General features: G+C 35.6%; 1 protein-coding gene across 2 annotated transcripts in view; it reads left to right on the top strand.

The window, feature by feature from the left end:
* ctnna2 (catenin (cadherin-associated protein), alpha 2) overlaps nt 1-23,557 on the top strand; it is a 575,983-nt gene that overhangs the window by 73,022 nt on the left and 479,404 nt on the right. For both annotated transcript variants that reach the window (XM_067402995.1, XM_067402993.1), the window contains exons 3-6: nt 7,453-7,648; nt 17,387-17,553; nt 18,850-18,969; nt 19,353-19,619. In XM_067402995.1, the coding sequence (XP_067259096.1) occupies nt 7,453-7,648; nt 17,387-17,553; nt 18,850-18,969; nt 19,353-19,619 (750 nt within the window). The remainder of the gene's footprint in view (nt 1-7,452; nt 7,649-17,386; nt 17,554-18,849; nt 18,970-19,352; nt 19,620-23,557) is intronic.

Genomic DNA, 23,557 nt, shown 5'->3' with positions numbered 1-23,557 from the left:
ACTAAGCGTTAGATCTCATCGCATGGATAGGTTGGTGCTTTTACACCGAGCTGCCAGTCTGTTCTCCAGGCCACCTGCTTCATCTCGGCATGATATGTCTCTCAAATTGGGCCTCGGGACAGCTCAAGCACACGTGTCCTCATTCTTTCCTTCTGACTTCTCATCCCATAGGGCTTCCCTCCCTTTCTTCTGTCAGCATTTTTTTCCCTTTTTCTCCTTTTCGCTGTAGGAAAAAGTCCCTGCCATGTATGGCAGGACGTTGGACATCTATTGAGATCTATAATTAGTGACTGAATTCTCACAATGCTGATTCACTCTGTGGACAGTTGTCTAACTAATCTGTCAATGCACAGTTCAAATGTGCTAAATATAAGATTAAATCCAGTTAATGAAGTGGAACGGTCACATCTCAAGACAGTGGCTAGAATGATGCTGAATACATTTATATTGAATGCTTTCTGGCTGCTGCATGATTTCCTTAGTCAATTGTTTGCTTTAAATTCAGCTCAGAATGTTCCTAAATTATGTGATTATTTGAATGTCTATAATAATGGTCGACTGCTTTATCGCCAAGTTGATATATTGGTCAATATTTTAAATTTTTTTAAAATGATCAATATCGGTCTGTAAGTTTTTCTGTTTGGCCAATGTGTCGAAATTGGGAATTTTATTTAGACATTGCCAGCTTTTATATAGTGTGATATCATATGTGTGTGTATATATATATATATATATATATATATATATATATATATATATATATATATATATATATATATATATATATATATATATATATATATATATATATATATATATATATATATATGACTTTATATCAGTCATCGGTATGTGGTTGAAATGGCTATTTGAGATGCATAAACAACAACCACATGACCACTTACTCTCTCCGGGTCAGCGGCAATGACACAGTGCATGGAATTGCACAAATGCAGATTTGAATTTAGTATGATTAACTCACACACTAAATGTTTTAATCACACCAGTTTGATTGTACTTGTTTAAATACACTTTTAAAGAGGCCTTATCACATGACTTGCTTCAGTGTTGCCCAGTGCACTTGTTGCAGGTCAAGTATTATAATGTGACACTCAGTTCAAACAGTTTCTACTTTGACCATGTTTTCCATTGAGCTTTTAAAATGCAGCCATTAATTACTAAACAATTTGCATGATTTACCATTATGAGGCCTATTGTGACATTGAGAGAATAACGATCATATGATATTCGGTGTGAATTAATAGTAAAAGGGTATGACACAAATGCTATTTTACTATCGAACACTTTTCATGTGAAATTCAAAGAGGCTTTTTGGCTGTATTTTGTTGCTTTGCATTAGACAGAAAGAAAATATGCCTCCATTACCATTATGTTCTTTCTTTTATCCTGTTCTTTTCTCTTTTTTCTGTTTCAAGAAAATGGACTGACACTGAAAATGTTATACTTTTCTTTCATTGTTGTCATGCATGACTATTAAGAGTACCTTATCTCCACCAGCACGTCCTTGAAATCAAAAGTAGGTGGAGCGGCTGTGCTGATTCATTTGTCATTTTAGGTTGAGGTTTTCAATTAGGTTTCCCAACTCAAGCAGACTTCCCTTCTTTTAGGCCCCCCATGTAGGATTACTGCCACCCTCTGTGTTTTTCTGACACTATGAAAGGATTGTGGGCTGGCTGGTAGAAACGGATCTTTCTTCTTAAGATCCAGCACAGGGGGGTTTCACACTTTTGTCTGTTAGATGGCGTCTTTTCTTCCCCTTGACATCCTCTGCTGTTAGCAACCGTGATCGTTTTTGGACACCTGAATCACAGTCTTAGGAATCTTCATAGGGAAATAATGAGCTTTCCCACGGCACTTTCAGCCAAATCATCCATCTTGGCGAAATTGTCTATATAGAGAATATCAAAAAATGCTGTTGCAGAAGGGAATGTTATTTATTAAGGCTCCATTTATTTGTTCAAAAACACAGTAATATTGTAAATTATTCCTGTAGTGGAAAATATGCTGATTTGGTGCTTGGTTTCATTTTTTTTTATCAATTTATTATCAATGTTGTAAATAATTGAAAACATGCATTTGTTTTCAGGAGTTTTTCGATGAATAAAATGTACAAAAAACAATGTAAATGTCTTTTTTAACTTTGTTTTTCAATGCATCATTGCTGAATAAAAGTATTAATTTCTGTAACTAAAAATAACTTATAAGTACATATATAGGCACACACTATATGATAATATATAAATAGGCACATAAGGCACAGTTCAGTTAAAAATGTATTATGTCTTGGAAATAAATGCCAATTATTATAATAATGCAAAGAAATATAGCACATTTTTCAGTCAATACTTTTCACAAGAAGCTTTTTTTTTTTTTTTTTTTTAGGTTTGTTAGTTTTGGTTTGTTTAGCAGTGTTTGTATAATTCCCACACATCAAGTTGTTTTGTTTCATAGTTTTGTTGACTTTTGCCACACCACCTTGCAATATAATGTGGCAGTACAACTTTTATTTTCACCTGGACCCTTTGTTGACAGCTTTGACAGGACTGTGGGCATCTCCATGGAAACCCAGTCGATAAAACCCCGGCAGTGGAGTGTGTCTCCAATTAGACCAGAGTTGTCAGATGGACTTGAAGAACTTTGCATGAGTTGTGCAGTTGTGGTAACATTTGGATCAATTTGTGAATCTGTCTGTCTGACTCTTAAATATATCTTTCTGTGATCACATTCTGTGATTTCTTCACTTTTTTTCTTCAGTGAAATTTAATTTCACTCCTTGCAGGCAGCTCATAACAATATTTTAGTTGACCTCAATCATTAAATCTTTTTTTTTTTTTTTTTTTTTTTGCTGTGATGAGAGAATCATTTTTATATGCCAGTTTTAATGATGTCAAATATTAAGCAAAAATAAATGAAGAAAAACCTTAATGCTTAGCAAATGACAGTCAGTCGTGTGCCTCATATTCACAAGCTTTGGTCTGTCATGGAAACTCAATTGGAAAGTAGTTTGAGGGGAAAAATGTCAATGAATTGGAGTGAAGAAAAGACTGTTTCATTGTTACCTTTGTAGTCTGACAAGTCCATTCAATTGGCAATGTGTACTATGAGGACATGCAATGCTAGAGCCTTCATTTTTAAACAGGTTGCATACTGCGTTCATCCAACCAATGACACTGGCAACCCTATATGCAAATAAGGATTTTAAGGATTTAGGAATGTATATTGTAAACGTCAGGATTCCATTTACCTGGGGTTTAGAATGACACAGGGTTAACTATTTCAAGTGTGAAAAGCCCTCTAGAATGATACTTACATCATAAAAGTGATCTGATCTCATGGTCAGTGCAGATGAGATCATGATAATGATGAAAGCCAGCTCAGCAAGCATCTGGAAAGTTAGCCTCTGGCACTATGGGTAAATCAATGCCCTTGGCACTGGAGGGTAGTCTTCATCTCTCTGTGTTACACAGAACAAGGAAGGAGGACATGTTCACACAGAAATCCCTTTGTGACTGTCTTTCTATTGCTACCATTTTTTACACTTTTGTTGTCATAATACTATTGAAAACTTCCCCACTGTCCTTATCAAAGGACTGGAGTTTTATTGTTCGCACGTTATTATAGAACAGAATTCCAGAACTGGGGTTCATTTATGAAGTTTAGTGCTTCATTTGTCTTGCTGACGCTGCTATTGATGCTGACAGTGTTATTCAAGGAAAGGTAGGTCTCAGTTGGGATTGATTGTGTGGTGATGAGTGATAGTAGTGTCAGGGAATTCCCTTTACAGGAGCACTGAACTCATCTACAGTGAAAAAGGATTTTTCAGGAAGTTTAACCCAAGAATGATAATTCTGTCATTACTCACCATTATGTACAGCAGCACCAAACCTGTATGAATTTTCAAAGAATATTATGACTTCACTTTTCAATATGATGCATATGAATGATGAAAGCTGGCTGTCAAGATTCTAAAGGGGCACAGAATGGCATCATAAAATTGGTCTAAATGACTTGTACATTGTATTAAAAATCTTCTGTAGCTACAAACAATTGATTGGAAAGATCTGACTCTAAATAACTATTCCTCCTTTAATAACTCTGAAATACTTGATTCAGTTTTTTGTAGCCTGAGGCAACCGATTCCCAGGAGAGCTGTCATAGTTTCTTACCTAAATCTTTCATCTTCTCTTCATGCCGCAACCTTGCCGGGGTTTGTTTTGTGATAATGACCGTACTGACTGTACATTTATCTCTAATGCATCTTCTGAACTTTCTGAACTCTGTTTAGTGGAGAGTGTTAGAATGAATACCATTTCTCCAGTTCCTGTAATGAAGCTTAATGCAACATTTGCTGGCTATGCCTTACATAAGATTCGCCTTGCAAAGTCATTTCAATCTTTTGTCCATTTCGCCCTGTTTTTTTATTATCATTAACTCAGTCTAAGCTGAAATTACTAAAGATCACTTGCAATGTTCTTCTTTAAAAGTCTACAGTGGTTTGTTTTGTAAATCTCTCTTAATGTAATCCAGTGTTATTGCATCAGCTTTGAGAATAACTGTGATAAATGCTCAGGCAAAGGTGGTCTTAAGATTTATCATCTGTATAGGCTGAGTCTGGACAAGGTACTCAAGTTAGTCCTTTGTTGTACTATGGTAATTGCTTAGCGTGGGTGTCCTTGAAAATACATTACCCTGGGAGAACGGTCCCAGCAGAGGCCTGCAGCAGAAAGTCAAAACCAGCACTGTTTTATAGCCCCCCTGCGAGCTTAATGCCTGACTATTGAATGAGTCACTATACATCACATAAAATGTTCATCACATAAAACCAGCACAGGCTTTATTGGGAATGTCTAGATCTAATAGTGTAGACAAATGTGGTAAATTGCTAGAAATGTATGCTATGCAAATAATCTCTTCTGTCAAAGCAAGGAAGCAATGTTATTTTTTTACACTGTCCAAATGCAAGCTTTTTCTTAATGTGGAAATCTTGAGGATTTTGATTGCGATGCATTGTTAAATCTAAGTCAAACTCTTCACAGTTCAGATTTTTTGCTACTTTTCCTATAAACCATTTAACAACACTGATGTAAAAGGTACATTTTGTAAATGCCTATACAAAGAAGAAGAAAAAAGAAAGTACATTGATGGAATTTGATGGTAAAACATTTGTGAATTTATATAAATATCTTGGTTTGGTTTATATGTACTGATTATAAATATTTAATATTTATGTGCCGTAATTATTATTACATGGTACATAAAAAATGCCATGTTATAACAATTAATCAAGTTTGGGATCAGTAAGTTGTTTTATTATTATTATTATTATTATTATTATTTACTTTATTAATTATTCAACATTAATAATAAGTGTTTCTTGACTACTAAATCAGCATATGAGAGTTATTTCTAAAAGAACATTAAAATAGATTAGTATATAATCTTACATTTGCAAGAAAAAGTATGTGAACCACTTGCAGAAACTGTGAAAATGTGAATAATTTTAACAAAATAAGGGAGATAATACTAAATGCATGTTATTTTTTATTTAGTACTGTCCTGAGTAAGATAGTTTACATACAAGACATTTACATATGATCCAAAAGACAAAAAAATAGCTGAATTTATTAAAATAACCCCATTCATGTGAACCACTGATTCTTAATACTGTATTTCATTACCTGGATGATCTACGACTGTTTGTTTGTTTGTTTTGTGATGGTTGTTCATGAGTCTTTTGTTTGTCCTGAGCAGTTAAACTGAGCTCTGTTCTTCAGAAAAATCCTCCATGTCCTGCAGATTCTTCAGTTTTCCACAATCTTTTGCGTATTTGAACCCTTTCCAGCAGTGACTGTATGATTTTGAGATCTGTGTTTTCATACTGAGGACAACTGAAGGACTCAAACTCAACTATTAAAAAAGGTTCAAACATTCACTGATGCTCCAGAAAAACAAACAAAAAAGAAAAAATGATGCATTAATAGAGACGGGGTGAAAACATTTGGAATTTGAAGATCAAGGTAAATTGTATTTAATTTGTCTTCCAGGAAACATCTTCTGTTGCTTCCGAAGGGCAGTACTAAATGAAAAAATTATATTCAAACGAAATAAGAAAAATTTAGACATCTTCATCCTGTTCAAAAGTTTTCACCCCCCCTGACTCTCAATGCATCGTGTTTCCTTCTGGAGCATCAGTGAATGTTTGAACCTTTTTTAATAGTTGTGTTTGAGTCCCTCAAAATCCTACAGTCACTGCTGGAAAGGGTTCAGATATGCAAAAATGCTTGAAAACTGATGAATCTGCCGGAGCTGGAGGATTTTTCTGAAGAACAGAGCTCAGTTTAACTGCTCAGGACAAACAAGAGACTCATGAACAACCATCACAAAACATAAACAGTCGTAGATCATCAGGTAACCACACACAGTATTGAGAATCAGTGGTTCACAAACTTTTGAACGGGGTCATTTGAATAAATTCCAACACGATCACATGAGAATGTGTATCAATAGTACGAGTTGGTAATCTCGTAGAATATATACACCAAAATGAGTTTTGGCGTGCTTATGGTACGCAGTTTTTCGCGTGCATATGATACGCACTTTATGCCGTTTATATGATACGCTCTTGGTTAGGATGGGGGTGGGGGAGTGGGGGGTTCGTACGTATAATATGCCATAAAGTACGTATCATATGCACGCGAAAAACTGCGTACCATAAGCACGCCAAAAGTCATTTTGGCGTATATATTCTACGAGATTACAAACTCGTACTATTGATACGCATTTTCGTCTATCTATCTATCTATCTATCTATCTATCTATCTATCTATCTATCTATCTATCTATCTATCTATCTATCTATCTATCTATCTATCTATCTATCTATCTATCTATCTATCTATCTATCTATCTATCTATCTATCTATCTATCTATCTATCTATCTATCTATCTATCTATCTATCTGTTTTTTATTCATTCCTAATATATTTCGTCTTACACATTTCTTTATAATTATTTGAAAATAAATTTGACATACATTTCTTGAACTACCATTTGAAGGTTTATGACATATGACATTTAACTTTGTTTGGTGACATTAACTTATGTTTGATATTAAATGGGGAGTTTGAAGGGGACACTTGAGGTCTGTTCACATCCTTGCGCTTGACTGCATTTTTTAAATTGTTGGTCTATGTATGTATGCTACAGATTTATGTCTTTGACTGTTGTGAACGTCCCCTTACTTGTTCATAATTCTGAAAGCAACACACAGACCCAGCAGTTTTTCTGACCCATTGGTTTAGAAACAAACGCATGCTCGATCATCCTTGTGTACATTACGCTTTTCATCAAATGTGCCATATGAGCTTTTTTGCTGGACCTACTTTATGCAGTTCATATTTATCTTCATCTTTAACTCTTCTCGTCCACAGGTGACCACCCTGGTCAACACCAGTAACAAAGGCCCATCCAGTAAGAAAAAGGGCCGCTCTAAGAAGGCTCATGTGCTGGCTGTGTCCGTGGAGCAGGCGACCCAGAACTTTTTAGAAAAGGGTGAGCAGATTGCTAAGGACAGCCAGGACCTAAAGGAGGAGCTTATCGCAGCTGTAGAGGACGTCCGCAAGCAAGGTGAGCAGCCTGTTATCACCCTGAGGAACTGTTCCAAACAAAATTCAACAACAACATAGAATGAAAACGTTTTGCTAATGTTACGTTTACCTATTACCTTATGAAAATGTTATTTCTGAATGTTGAGAACATTATTACAGACCAGATAAATTTGAATGAACATTCTATTAATGTTGTTTTTTTTTTTTTTTTCCATAGATCTTATTTTTAATGAGAATGAAAGCGAGGCTGTGATGGATAGACATACATCTCTTCAGTGGGTTGCACTGTTATTTAATGTGTTTTTGGATTGTTCTGCTGACGAAACACTACAAAAAATATACAGAGTAGACAGAAAACTCGCTGTGGAAAATAAGTGATCTGGGAGCTTTATACAGCTTTCTTACTGCAGATGCCATTGAAAACACAGTAAACCTATCCCTCACAGCCTCACTTTCATACCTGTCAAGGCGCTGTTCTGAATAACGTCTATAATTTTGAGAGAACCTTGCCAGAATGGTAGCCAAAGCTGCTTATTTGTTCCAGCATGCCATCAAGCAGCCAAACATACTTATATTAAAGCTCTAAAGGTTTTATAACTGAAGATGGTGTGACATAGTGGCTAAAATGCTTTTTTCTGACTAGTTGCCTTTATTAGTCTTGCTGGTTTCTTGAGAGACTTTTAGGGTCATGTGGCAACCTATGAGATACATTATCTATCATATTATCTGACCATTAAAGTCATTAATGTGGCAATTTACTGTGGTCTTGGTGTTTTTTGCCCATGTGCAGCAGTTTGCAGACAGCTAAGCTAGCTTTTTTCTCCTCCTTCACCTATAAGTCCTGCCTGTTTTTTACAGCACTTATCTGGCAGCACATTACACACACACACTCTCTTAGTTTTCTCTCCTTCCTTTTTTCTTTTATGATTGTTCCCATACACACTGAGTCCCTTTCCAGACCTTGCATACTTATTGGTCTGGACTGAAGTTAGTGTTTGCTCAGCCAAATTACCTCTATGAAAATGGCAAACAGTTATTGATGGTGTTTCACAGAACATTCATCATCCATAAACTCAGTTGAAGAGCAATTATGAGGTTGTGGAGAAGAGAGAGAGAAAAAATCCACTTTTAAACTCCAAAAGCTGAAATGTATTACCTATCATTGTATTGAATTAATTATAATCTGTTTTCTCTTTTTTTTGTGGTTTGTTTTGAGGACTGCATGATGTGGTAATAAATGTTAAATCTTCATTTAATTTGTTTAGTTTAAATTACTTGCTAATATAATGTTAATAGGGTGTCTGGTGTGAGTCTTTCTCTATCTTAAGGACTTTAAACATAAATTAATCCATGAGTAAAACAAATGAAAAAAAAAAAAAATCAGCTTATAATGACAGTGCAAAAATGTTCTCACAGCCATGGAAAGCCTGGAAACATTTTAAAAGTCATGGAAATTTCTAGAATAAATATATAAAAGTATTTTATACTATATTTATATAATTGTCTAATATATATATATATATATATATATATATATATATATATATATATATATATATATATATATATATATATATATATATATATATATATATATATAATATAGATGTTTTTATAGTTAGATGTGGTGAAAATGCACAACCGTTCTCAGATCTGCAGTGAAGAGACTGCTGTACTGACAGATGGAGACTGAGCCAAGCTCGGCTGCAGGGGCAGAATGAAGTGTGTTAAAATACTCTGTGTGGACCATTAGCAAGCTGACCTTTAGCTGGGATGAGGTTAATAAACACAGGTTGGGCATAATGTTCCAAGTGGCTTGCGGCTCCCAAGGCTGACCGTCTGTTACTCTGTGTGAAACAGGGGTCAACGGACAAAGGAAATACTTAAAATAGAAATTAAAAGTTGTCCTTTTCAGTCTAATTGTCACTTGTGGCCCACAGTTATTAATATTATTCACTTACTGACAATGAAAAATGGTAAAACTTTAAATCAAAAGATAGGCTAATTAAGCTACTATTAGTCAATTATAAGACCGAACCAGCAGACATACGTTTCACTGTCGCTAGCTGCTCGTCTTACTTGATGTTATTTAAAACAAGTTAGCAATGTCTCACCCTCCCTTAATATATATCATGGCCTGTTTGTGCAAAAACAAACAAATAGAAAACACTTTATTTACAAAATATTAATCTCCAGTGCACGTTCACAAGAGCACCACGTTGTAAAAGTGTTGTGTTGACACAAGAACAGACTCGCAGGTCAACACGACACGCATGCGCGTTCATGCACACGTGTTGTGTTGACATGAGAGCAGACATTGCGTGAACGTGTTGGAAATTCATATTTTGTAGATAAAGTGGTAAATTATGTTTTTTTTTGTGCAAACAAAGCACTTGAGTCAGAATGGATGAATGGTTAATCGTTCTTCTGGCAAAGAATATACACTAACAAGAAGAGAAACTCAATAGAAAGTTCCATTGCAACACCAGTGCCCAGCAGCAACCCTGCTTTTCCACCATTTTGGGGTGAAACCAACTCGTCAGTCCACTTTCTTTGGCAATATCAGCTGCTTTGTTAAAAAAAAAAAGAAAAAAAAGAAAAAAGTACATTAAAGCTAAAATCCAACACAAAATAAAATACTATCGCTAGTCGCTAGTGATCATCAAATCCTTTTAACAGTTTATTTTACAGACTTTGTGTTTAAGTCTTCAGCTTTTTTCACAAAACCTTTGCTCTCTAGAAACCCAGTCAGTTTGGGTTAAAATTTTTTGAAGTTCAAGTATTAGCATTATAAACACTGAATTAATGCCAACATATGAAATTAAATTAAGGACATGAATCAGAAAAATTGGGAACGTCGGACAATAAATATATAACAGAAAATAACGGCTTGTTTTTGCAGTGTTGTATGTTAAAGCAAAACTGTCCAAGAGTGAGAATTATGCAATAACGGACACAGCACTGCATCATGTATTATAAGATCAATATGTTTGTAGCGTGATCCATTAAAATGTACAATATAGCCTAATTCAATTCAGTTAGTGGAGTATTACTATTATTATTCCATAGGTCTGATCTATATGGTTTGCTGCAAACATGATGATCTTAAATGTATTAATTATTAATTTACTATTAATAAATGTGTAAAGTTGCATAAAATGGAAATACTCAATAATTTAGGCTATCTTCGTTACCTCAGATAGATGAATGGTTGGGTCCCAAAAATAAAACATAAGACAATACAACATTTACTGTAGGTGCCTGTTGCCCAAAAAGGATAAGAGTTTCGCCTCGGGGCTTGAAAGTAGTTGAGTAGGCTGTTACTGGAGGGGCAGAAAGCTCTCAGATTTCATTAAGATCTTCTTTTGTATTTGGAAGATGAACGAATGTCTTTGTTTCGTTTGGAACGACATGAGGGTAATGACAGAATTTTTATTTTTGGGTAAACTCTGTACCTTTAATGCGATGTTTTCATTGAAACGCGCGCACACACACGCATACGTCACTCGCGCCGTTTTCTCATACGTCACTCGGAAATCGCACTGCGCTCTCACGCAGAAACATTCAGGAGCACAGAAACTTGTTATTAACTCTGCCCCGTGACTTTTATTAATACAATATTTTCACTACTGAATAGCTACATTATATTTATCAGCAATGAGAGGATAACATCGCTGGTTTTGGAGCAATTAACCTCACAGTGTCGTTAACATTGAGAGACGCTGAACAGACTCAGGTACGAATCTCTTAATCAATTCAATTCAATTCAGATAGCTTTATTGGCATGGCAAATTTTTTTGACATGTTAATCTCTCTCGATAATAATTTTAAATAAATGCTATATAACTCATTCATTCAAATAACAAATGTAATCTTGTGTACTATAACGTTATCTGTGTCTGATTCAAAGCGGACAAAAGGCTTGCTCTAACCAGTAACTTAACTGACGAAAATAACCGTCAGTTTTACCTTTCCGGTCAAATATCGCGCTGAAAATAACGTTTACAGCTTTAAATGCTGGCAAATGACTATATTGGGAATGGCGTTCCATAATATATATATATATATATATATATATATATATATATATATATATATATATATATTTAATTGCATCTACCCACCCACATTTGTTTTTTTTTGCTTCCGACGCCCTTGAAATATATATATCATCTTAGAAAATGACAAACTAGCACAGTTTTAGAGATGGGGATATAGTATTTTCTAGTGCCGAATTTGACCAGGAATTTAGATTTTTCTGTTTTAAAGGTGCCCTAGACTTAAAAATCGAATTTACCTTGGCATAGTTGAATAACAAAAGTTCAGTAACGTTACATGGAAATGACATACAGTGAGTCTCAAACTCCATTGCTTCCTCCTTCTTATATAAATCTCATTTGTTTAAAAGACCTCCGAGGAACAGGCGAATCTCAACATAACACCGACTGTTACGTAACATTTGGGGTGTACGCCCCAATATTTGCATATGCCAGCCATGATCGAGGCATTAGACAAGGGCAGGCAGTATTAACGTCTGGATCTGTGCACTGCTGAATTGTCAGACTAGGTAAGCAAGCAAGAACAACAGCGAAACATGTCAGATGGAGCAATAATAACTGACATGATCCATGATAACATGATGTTTTTAGTGATATTTGTAAATTTGTCTTTCTAAAAGTTTTGTTAGCATGTTGCTAATGTACTGTTAAATGTGGTTAAAGTTACCATCCTTTCTTACTGTATTCATGGAGACAAGACTGTCGTTATTTTAATTTTTAAACACTTGCAGTCTGTATAATTCATAAACACAACTTCATTCTTTATAAATCTCTCGAACAGTGTAGCATTAGCCGTTAGTCACGGAGCACAGCCTCAAACTCATTCAGAATAAAATGTAAACAATATAACAGTATACTATACTCACATGACCCGACGCATGCATGACGAACACTTTGTAAAGATCCATTTTGAGGGTTATATTAGCTGTTTAAACTTTGTTTGTGCACTGTTTAAGGTAAGCGCGAGCATGAATCGGCGCATTTCTAATTATGCCCCAAAATAAGCAGTTAAAAAAAATGAATCAGGCCATCCTTAAAAATATTTTGGTTTGCAGTAACAGTAAAAAAAAATTAAATAAAGGGTCGGTAGGTCGGTCTATATATTTTTTTTCAAGTTTCAATGTAAAAAAAAAAAGTACAATTTTGGTGATGGTGATTACATAGGTATGAATTTAAACAAAATAGCATATCGTGACGTCACTGACTGGGTCTTTCAACCTATGCCTTCTGGGGCAGCCGTGTTTCCACTGTCGGGCCTAAAGCGGGCATGCTAGTGCGTGCCAGGGCCAGTCGCGTTTCCACTGTCACTTCCGGGGCTTGATCATGCCTCATCATCGGGGCTTCCTCGGGGCCAACGGCCAGGGTTTTTCGGCCCGCCGAATACATTGGTCCAAAGCGGGCCAACTCGGGCTTGAGGAGGGAGTGGGTACGAGCAAAGGCGGAGTTTATCTGTGTGTGGAGACGAAGGCACCGATAATTACATGTAGGTTATCAGCTAACACCAGCATTAAAGACCTTTAAAATCATTTTAGCTAAAAACTCACTTTCAGACAGCAGCAAGTGTTTTAAATAACTTATGTTTGTGATCCGATGTGGATTCTGATCACCAAGACTATGCGCGCTATTACCATAGTAAACATGGTAAATATGACGGCTTGAAGAAATCAGAGAAATATACGTAGGCTATCACAATCATGTAATTACTTTATCTTTCAGCACGTCTCGTCTCTCAACGGGTTGAGACGAAGCGAACGCACCGGCCATAGTGTGACATCCGTCAACCAATAGTGTAAACATAGATGACGGTTTTTATTTAAAAGAAAGAACGTAGCCTTCGTTTGTATGTAGGCCTAGGCTTTTTATACATTTACAATAATTACTAAAATATAATTAATATTATTTTATTGCTTTTGTATTAGTTGTTTGAAGAGTAAAAAAAATAAATTGGTCGGTCTTAACGCAAATTTACAACCGGCAAGTTGGTCGGACTTAAAGCAAAAAAATAAATAAAAATTTGAGTCGGTCCTAAATTGACAGGGTCGGTCGGGTTACGGCAAACAAGAATATTTTTAAGGATGGCCTTAAAAAAAAACTATGGGGTATTTTGAGCTGAAACTTCACAGACACATTCAGGGGACATCTTAGACTTATATTACATCTTGTAAAAAAACGTTCGATGGCACCTTTAAGTAAGTTACTCTCTGCTATTTTGGGCGTTACTTTACCCTAAACTACCCTACAGTTTTACAGGATTTCCACGGGTCTTAAATTTAAATTTAGTATTAAATTTAAAGCCATACAAATTTTTAAATGGTACAAGAAAGTCTTATTTATCATTTTAAGCGGCTTAAATTCGGGGACGGAAAGACAAGAATAGCGATAAGTTACATCTTTACTATTAAACTTCAAACGTCTATGATTTGATTTAATAAAAATGCACATTTCAAAGTCAGGTGCAAAGCTTTGTGTGCGCAGCTGTTACCAAGGAAACTGCTATATTTCTACCATTCCGAAAGTGCCATCTGCTGGCAGTGATTGAATTTGCATTTTCAGTAAGCCTTTCTGCTGTTTTGTCTGGTAGTCTACCTGTTACATCAACTAATAGAGTTAGCCTACAGGATTAGCAGTCCAATGGATTACATGCAAAATTTGGCGTGGCGGAGCAGCGGAGGTGGCCTTGGATGGAGTCAAATTGTCACAGTCCACCACTTATATAGCAAAAAGAAAATGCAGAAGATGCAAAACAAAAACAAGACTTCAGTGGTTTTTCAACAAGGTTGCAGTAATTAGAGTTGGGGGTCATCTTAGGGATCAATATGATGTTCGGCTAATTCTACCTGATGTGCTCTGCACCAAGGTCTCTAATACTTAGATAATCCCTTTAGCATCTCAGTAGCAGCTGCTCACTTTTGCAGAATGACCCCCTGGAAGTATGCAACATCTAATTTCTGGACCTGTGCCATAAATGCAATGGAACCTGTCAGCAGCGGCTAATTGAACTATGCTAATCAGACAAACCTTAACCCATTGGTGGCAGGTGGTATTAGGTGGAGGGACTATAAATTCTAAATATTTATATCTGATATCTGTTTTATTTATTTAAAGGGTAAATTTATTTCTAGCGAAGTCACTCTCTGACAACTGTTGGACATTTTATCAGTCACTGTCAACACTTTTCTCAGCTATAGTTAAATTAACATTTTATCCAGCACCCCCCACCCTCCCAAGTCTTCCTCCTCCTAAATTCTTCAAAGAAATTATTTAATTAATTTCAAAATTTACATGGGGCAGCAAACGACCCTAGTCCCATCCTAATGTAACGTTTACTACCATACTTTACAGATTAGGGCCATGTGTATCTGGGAGGGGTATTGAATTTGACTGAGTTATCCTCTCTCTCTCTCCTGCACTTTTATTTTAACATGACCACACAGAATAATGGTGGGCTGATGATTATTTTCTCAGTAGTCTTAATTTGCTACCAAGCTGAAGTAGTGACATCCCAACGGATGGAGAATAATGAAGCTTACAGTTTCTCCTCATTTAACAAAGCTAATTATTCTTCATATAAATATATAGATAAACTTTGACCTCTTTCAAAATCCCCTCTCAAGTCAAATAATCTATATACTACCTCCCTTTAGAGAGGACAAGTATGTGTATGTGTCTAAAACCTTGAATGCTCTCTTGTCAGGCAGCATCTGGGAGTAGGCAGGCTGTCAACATTGTGTCTACTAAGATAAAGTCTACTCCATCTGGTTTATTATATATTTTTTTTAAGTCAGCATGGATGAATTCACTGCCCTCATTACCATACATTTCTGTCTGTGTGGTTCAGTGGTTAGTAGAGAGAATAACAAATGATTTCTGACAGTGTGAGGTGAAGGAATTTAGTTTATTTTATATATATAATATATATATATATATATAATATATGGCTTGAGGTAGGCTTGCTGCAATAGTCGGTGTTATCGGTGTTCAGCCGCAACACAGGTTTCATCACTTGCCCACTGTAGCACCGCCTCCCACCGTCGTTTAGATTTTTTATAGTAATAAAAATCATTTAGTTCAGTTAGAGAACAGACACTACAATTAAACACTAAATTCAGCATGAGCTGAATGAACGAGAGTGCGTGTATTCGGGGGAGTGCAATTTTCAAATAATAATCGAATAATTCCCAGCGATCGTTGAATATTATTTTTGCTTGAAATGCCCATCCCTAATATATATATATATATATATATATATATATATATATAATATATATATATATATATAATTTCTCTGGCGAAATAAGCATTGCACTCATTAAGTATTGGCTTGATTTTCTCTAATGCTTACTTTCATTTCTTTCATTTATTCTCGGTCATCGGATGTGTTATTACTGTATGGTGCATTGAAAGTTAGTCTAAAACAAGTTTCATTTGAAGCATTTCATTTCTGTGTCTTTAACATCACCAATCAATATTGCAAAAATAACCATTGTTTCAAACAGATTAGATGAAATTTAGAGAACAATATGTCTGTCCTTTTGACTCGGTTCAGTTGTATTGTAGAGGTTAAAAAACAGCTATAATGGAAATAAGATTATAACCTCCTGTGGTAATCTGTGAAGGTAGAGCTGCCACAACAATACACAGAGCCAGAGGACAGTGCTGACATTTCCTCTGGAAGTGGAGGAACAGCAGCAAGACACCGTTAAGAATAGCTGGCATTCTGTCATTTCAGTTCACTGTGTGAGAGAAACAGCAAAACTCACACATACACTAGTACAGCCTTATTTATTGTGTGCATGCAAGTGTTTACCCACACAGAGCCTTAAAAACAAATATTCCCGTTCTCTCTTTCCCTATGCTCAGTGAAGTCAGTTTGCCACAAGCTTGAAGCTTTCATCTCTGTATATCATTCTCAGATTCAATGACATTTGTTAATGTCCCGCCGGCAGCTCCTGTTCAGATGGAAGGTGGGAAGTCCACTTACTGTAGGGTCATTAATAGATTCTGTCAATGAATCTTGAGACAAATTGCTCATTTTCACTTTAGCGAGCATGCCACAGTAACATACTGACATAGTCGGAAACATTTTTTAGGCTTTTTCCCCACTAAAATTACACATAAATAAATGAAAATGCAACTTTTGACAAATGGATTGCTAAATAAAAGTTCAGAAAGTGCATGGCCATCTAATACTGTCAATTGAAATGCAACTGTATTAAACAGCTGCTTACATTACTATTATGTATGTTATATTATATGTTATATTATAACCTACAAATGGCTTTCTTTATTCTGGTTTTATTATTCTTTCCATATTATTGAGCTCTTCTTTTGTGGTTAAAGTTTTGAAATGTTTGTTAAAAGTTCGAAAGGCAAAATGCACTGCGCTGTATTTCATGGACAATATAGTTTGACACAAAACTGGCACATTGTTTTCTAGACACCAGCAATCCACTGCACAGTTTTTTTTTCTGAAGTGTGCTGTTTCACTAATGAACACTCTTGGCAATCTTGTCTATACTCGCAGTTTATTTCACTGGTAAACAGATGCACAGCTATTAATAAACCATTGACATGTCCAGGCAGCTTTATTTGGTTCCGAGTTAAAATTCCTAGATATGCACAAGGGATTTGCTTTGTGGTATAACATTATAACATATGTTGTTTTATCTTGTCCTGGATGTTTTTTTGTCTATGTGCAGGTGAGACGATGCGTGTGGCCTCTTCAGAGTTCGCAGATGACCCCTGCTCCTCTGTGAAACGTGGCACTATGGTCCGTGCCGCCCGCGCCCTCCTCTCTGCCGTCACTCGTCTCCTCATCCTGGCTGACATGGCTGATGTCATGAGGCTCCTGGCTCACCTCAAGATAGTATGTTTTCTTCTCGTTCATCTCTCACTGGTCACCCCCCCCCCCCTCCACACACACACACACACACACACACACACACACACACATAGTTGCAGTTAATTTGTGAAATTAATCAATTTATTTATCACTAATAATTTTGTGTGTTTATAGTCACTTTTTTTTTTTTTTTTGGCTTTTTGTTTTTAGTTTATTTTTGTTTAGTTTTGTTTTATTTTGTTTACATTTTTTTTTTTTTTGTTTAACAGATCATACAGCCCTACTCTCTACCCACTTTAAACATTTTTGCACCTGTACATTTACGCTTTTACACATTTGAACCTAATTTCTTTTGCCAGTGAGAGCTGTCTGCTGGAAAATTCATTGTCATCTTTCTGTTCCTTTTTCGTTCTGACTGGGTGTTCAAAGCTGTATCACTGTGGCTGGTCTTCACAACTGGTCACTGTCCACTGGGCCAGAACGAGCCAGACCTGCCTCTCAATTTTTTTTTTTTTTAATATCCAAGTACAAACACCTGCCTTTATTTCAAGGGCACAGGAAGTTATATTGTACTGCCTTTATCTCCAGTCCTGCTCTCTATTTGCATAGCACATATTGCCAAAGCGACAACCTCCTGGCAAAACTTTGCAACAGACTATTAAAATGCATAAGTAACACTCTCAAATAACACTTCTCTTGCCTCTGGTCGTCAAATAGGCTTCATATTTTGCATTTGTATTTTTGTTGTAGAAAATGATATTTCAGAGTGGCTAAATTTAGGCTTTTTGCTCTTATACATTTATTTTCATACAGTTTTGCCCTTAATCCTTTTTTTTTTCTAGTTGCATCGTTCTATTTTCTTTTGATTTTTGTTCCCCACTGGCACAAAGGAAACAGATACAATCCTTTCCATTCTAACCGAACTATTATTATTATTATTTTTTTAAGATTAAAGTGTTTAAACTTTTTTTTTTCCCTGTTCTCCCTGTTATATAATCACTAAACACATTTGAGAAGTAAGATCTGTGAAACTTAATGGTTGTGAAAAGATAACTTTAATAGTGTAGGATGTGACTTAAAAAACTTTTAGATGTCCAACAAGGGAAAAGCACCTCCTTGTTCTTCTGCTAGTCTCATTACAGAGCGTGAAAACTGTCAGAATTAACATTTTATGTGTCCCAGAAGAACCAATAATAAGCACTGCAAAAGTCAATCCTCACTCAACCACATAAGTTGATGTGCTTTATGGAACTTTAATTCTACCTTTTTGGATGATGTTTAAACAGTTGGATGTGTGTGTGTGTGTGTGTGTGTTTCCAGGTGGAAGAAGCTCTAGAAGCTGTCAAGAATGCCACCAACGAGCAGGACTTGGCCAATCGCTTTAAGGAGTTTGGGAAAGAGATGGTCAAACTTAACTATGTAGCTGCTCGCAGACAGCAGGTATTATTAAATATCACACTTATGTTTTTTTTTTTTTTTTATATTATTTTTTTTTAACAATGAATTTAAGAACATCATGAATTTTATATAGTGTATATATTTAGGTTTTATAACAATTGGCTATTATAATGATTTGTTTTCATTTTAAGAAGTGTTAATTTTATCCATAGTGAAAACTTGCAAAACTTAGTATGCATTAAGGGTCTTTGACCAATAGCTTTTTGTGCAATTATGGAATGGATAAATGCCTAGCAAATAGCAGTTAAATTTGAAAACGTATTTAACTTTAAACTGTCCTCATTTCATTTGTTCATTTCATCTGCTGCTTTACCGTAACTTTTGATTGCTACCAAAATACAGCTGTTTGTGTATGTGCGTGGCAGGAGCTGAAGGACCCTCAGTGCAGGGATGAAATGGCGGCGGCTCGAGGGGCTCTTAAGAAGAACGCCACCATGCTCTACACTGCCTCTCAGGCCTTCCTGCGCCACCCCGATGTGGCTGCTACACGTGCCAACCGTGACTACGTCTTCAAACAGGTCCAAGAGGCCATCGGAGGTATCTCCAGCGCTGCCCAGGCCACCTCACCCACCGACGAGAAGCACGGTCACGCTGGCATTGGCGAGCTGGCTGCCGCTCTCAATGAGTTTGATGTGAGTACACCAAGGGGTCAAGTAATTTTTATTGCAGCATATTTAGTATGCTGTCACACTAACTGTAACATGATGCAGTTTGTTCATTTTTTTTTTAATGTTTTAAGCTTTCACTTTTTGCAGTTTAATGTGTCAACTTATATGTAAGCTGTTTATATATCTTTGTAGTCCCTGTAAGGTGCTTGGCGCTTTGTTTGAACAGTTTGGCCTATCAATATTTAGGGCTTAAGTGTGTAATTTCTGCACAGCAGCACATGGCATTGTTTATCTTCTTCTATTGTTTATTCAAACAGGAAGTCCTGGCCCAGACTCATGACATTTGGCACAAAACAAAACAAAACAAAACAAAAGCAAAGATGGCCAATTTAAAAATATAAATTCTTCTAACCACAATAATCTGTAAAAGCAACATTTCGAAAGTAGCCGTAGTGTACCAAAATTGTTGGGTAACATAACAATTTTTATTTATTTTTTTTCAAATTCGAAGTCACTCTAAAGAAGATTCTAATATAAACCTCAATGGGAAACCATCACAACAGTATTAACTTCCTGTGAGAGACTGTTTGGAATATAAAGTTAGACTGCCATCTAGTGGTCATGAAGGATGTGTAAGGTGATCATAAACACTGAATCAATGCCATATTTTATTTTCATAAAAAAAAAACAACAACTAAAAAATTACTTTGACCTGCCCTGCTTTTTGACTATTCCCTCCCCTTTATTTAAAAATAAATAAATAAATAAATAAATAATTACATGCCTTGGTGTGAACATCCTAAGTGAGATGTTTGCAACAATCACAATATCAATCATGACATTCGCTAACCTTTCACACTTCTGAAGAGGTTGGGATAGGGTGGGTGATAATGGTGATTTTTGCAGTGCGAGTAGCGCTTCATTGTTTTTATAGTCAAACACGTCCCATGCTTTTTTTCCTCACACTGTAAACCCAAATAAGTTGGCAAAGCTTAAAAAAAAATAAAAAATTCAAAGTTCAAGTAAGCAGAACTGGCAGATTTTTATTTTGTACTTTTTTTTATTTTCATGCATTTTAATTGATCTTAACTTGAAATGTTTGAGTACACTAATTCATACATTTAACTTGTATTTATTACTTGTATATTATATTCCATGTTAACAGAAACGTTTCTAAATTAGCTTAACAAAACATTAATCACTACTAAATCTCCCACTTAACATTAATCTTGCATAAAAAAAAAAAAACAAAACAAAACAAAAAAATTATATTAACCTTCATTTTAGCATTTACTCTGCCTTTTGAGTGCCATGTGCAAAGCATGCTGGGAAATAGAAATCCCAGCCCAGTTTCAGTTAAATTTAAGTTTGTTTAAATTAAAAGTAACAAGTACATACAACTCAAAACAATTAAACAGTTCAGTTTACTTAAAATATATCAGTTCTGTGAACTTGAAAGAAAAAGAAAGTGCTAAATACTCATAAAAGTTAATTTGACTGAACTAATTTGTTTAATTTAAGTTTGTCCTACTCAAACCAATTAATTATTTTGAGTGTTAGGGTTTACAGTGCATGCATGCATGTTTCTTTGATGCTTTCTTTGTCATGGGCTGCACAGATTTATTTTACTCCCTGTAGGGAGTGGAAGCAGAGCTCTGTGCACGTCCTGACTCCTGCTGTCACACATCTACGTAAATTGAGAAAAACGGCTCTTATTAGAATTTTGTCATTCTCTCATAAAAAATTGTATCATACCGTTTTAATAGCAGGGTATCGCAATACCTTTTTGCTGCTTGTATGATTGTATTACCACTAAATCGCCATCACCTGCTTTCAAATGGAGCGGCATTTAATAGACAGAGCCGTAGTTCACTGACAAGCCACGCAATATCATGTTCAATATCGATATGAATCGCCGTCGATATTGAATGCGATATTGCGTGGTTTGTCAGTGAACTACGGCTCTGTCTTTTAAATGCCGCTCTATTTGAAAGCAGGTGATGGCGATTTAGCGGTAATCAGGGAACCGGCTTTACTGACGAAATGCGCGTGACAAAAGCATTCGATATATCGCCCAGCCCTATTGTATATTGTGCAACACTAGTGTGGATAAATAGTACCAAATCTGTTTAAAATTATGTACACTCGAATGAGATGAAGACTTGTAGCATCAGTAGTTTAGAATAAGTTGTTTAAGTATGTTGCCTGGAGGCAGCACAGTGAAACAATGGAAACACATTAATCTAGAGAGAGAGAAATGAGAGAAACAAACAAACAAACAAACACAAAAAAACCCTGACAACCACTGTAGCACAATGGTGCTTTTAGACAACTATATAGACAACATACATCATATATGATGAGCCAAAACAATATGACCAATCACCGGTGAAGTAAATATCGTTAGATACCACAGAACACTTTTAGTGGTCTTCAGTGGTGGCAGACCCACCAAGGATTTCCTAATGATTTTCCTGTTTTTTACTCACAGTGTCACTTTCATTAAAAATAAAAAGTCATTAAAAAACTAAAACAATGAAATAAGGGTTAATAAATGTTGTAAATGTGCTCAGGTATGGCACAAGCATTAGGAATAGCGATCATATTAAGCTCATCATCAACAGCAATCATATTGGAGAGTTAGGAAATATGAAGCAAAAGACCACAGATTTTAGAGACATCTTGAAATAGTTCAGAAGTTAACAACAGAGATATTGTCCTTTTGTAATCTGCTATTGGTTAGTAGCTACCCTGATCTCTCAGGTTATAGATGTCAAATAATATAGATTTTAATATAGATTCTTGCTCTTTGTTTGCCCTAGCTAGCCTAGTGGTGATGAAAAATAGAGAAGAAGAGAAAAGGTTGTTTTAGACCTAAACATTTAACAGTTAAACAATTGTCTTTGATCATTGCATCTTGTCTGCTTTTTAATTTTCTCACGCTGCATTTTTAAATGGAGTGTCAAGTTAAAAGTTCAACTTTACAATACATCTCAACACCCCACGCTCTTTTCCATTTTGTTTTTGTTTTAAAAGCACAAGCGCATTCCTTCATTTAGCTCACTGCAGGTTTAACCCCTTAGCATTCCTAAGGTCTTGTAAAGTCCATACCTCGTCGGGTTGGCGCTGTTTTGGCAGCATGTGGAGGACCAACAGCATATTAGGCAGGTGGTCATAATGTTTTGGCCCATCTGTGAATACAGTGCTTCCCACACATAGACTTTACTTGGGCGGTCTGCCCAGGTATATTAACGGCCGCCCACGTATATTTGGAGACACATTTATGTTTTTTTTTTTTTTTTTTTTTTTTTTAATCGTATACTTTTGTATCCGCCCAAGATAATGAAACCATCCGTAATCGATTATTTAGTGTAAAATCTACCCTCGCCCTACGCGTTTCGTACCTGCTCCTTACGTGTGCGCCAGAACTCTTTACTCCCGCTGACATTCCCACGTGCGCTACAGAGATGCGGTTATTTTAATATTATTTATGTAGTATTATAACATTTATTAATATTTCTAATTAGCTTTTATTTTTATATTTCATATTTCGTTTGAGTTAAAATGATAGTAATATAAAATTATAATAATATAACCTCTAACGACATAATTTCAGCTGTGAAGTAACTTGTAGCTTACAGGTCAGAAATAATTGTGTTGGAGGAAATTACTTTAGATTTGCATGATTTTAATGGTTAAGAGTACTTTCTTCTATTCTTGTATAGATGGCTATACTGTACTGTAGCTCTTTATAAAAACTGCTCTGTTTATGTCGATTAAAATAGAAATGCATTTTATTCGATGCAGCAATATGCTAAAATCTAAGATGAGAATTTTCTGCCTGCAATATAGAAATAACTGCATTAGACAAACTGTCTTTTGGATATTTGTATGAGGACTTTAGATTTAGTTTGTTGAGAATATTACTCATTGGTTGACCATATGTGACTTCTGGCTGGGCC

This window comes from Chanodichthys erythropterus, chromosome 12 (assembly GCF_024489055.1).
Source record: "Chanodichthys erythropterus isolate Z2021 chromosome 12, ASM2448905v1, whole genome shotgun sequence".
Classification (NCBI taxonomy): domain Eukaryota; kingdom Metazoa; phylum Chordata; class Actinopteri; order Cypriniformes; family Xenocyprididae; genus Chanodichthys; species Chanodichthys erythropterus.
This window is presented reverse-complemented; position numbering and strand designations above follow the sequence as displayed.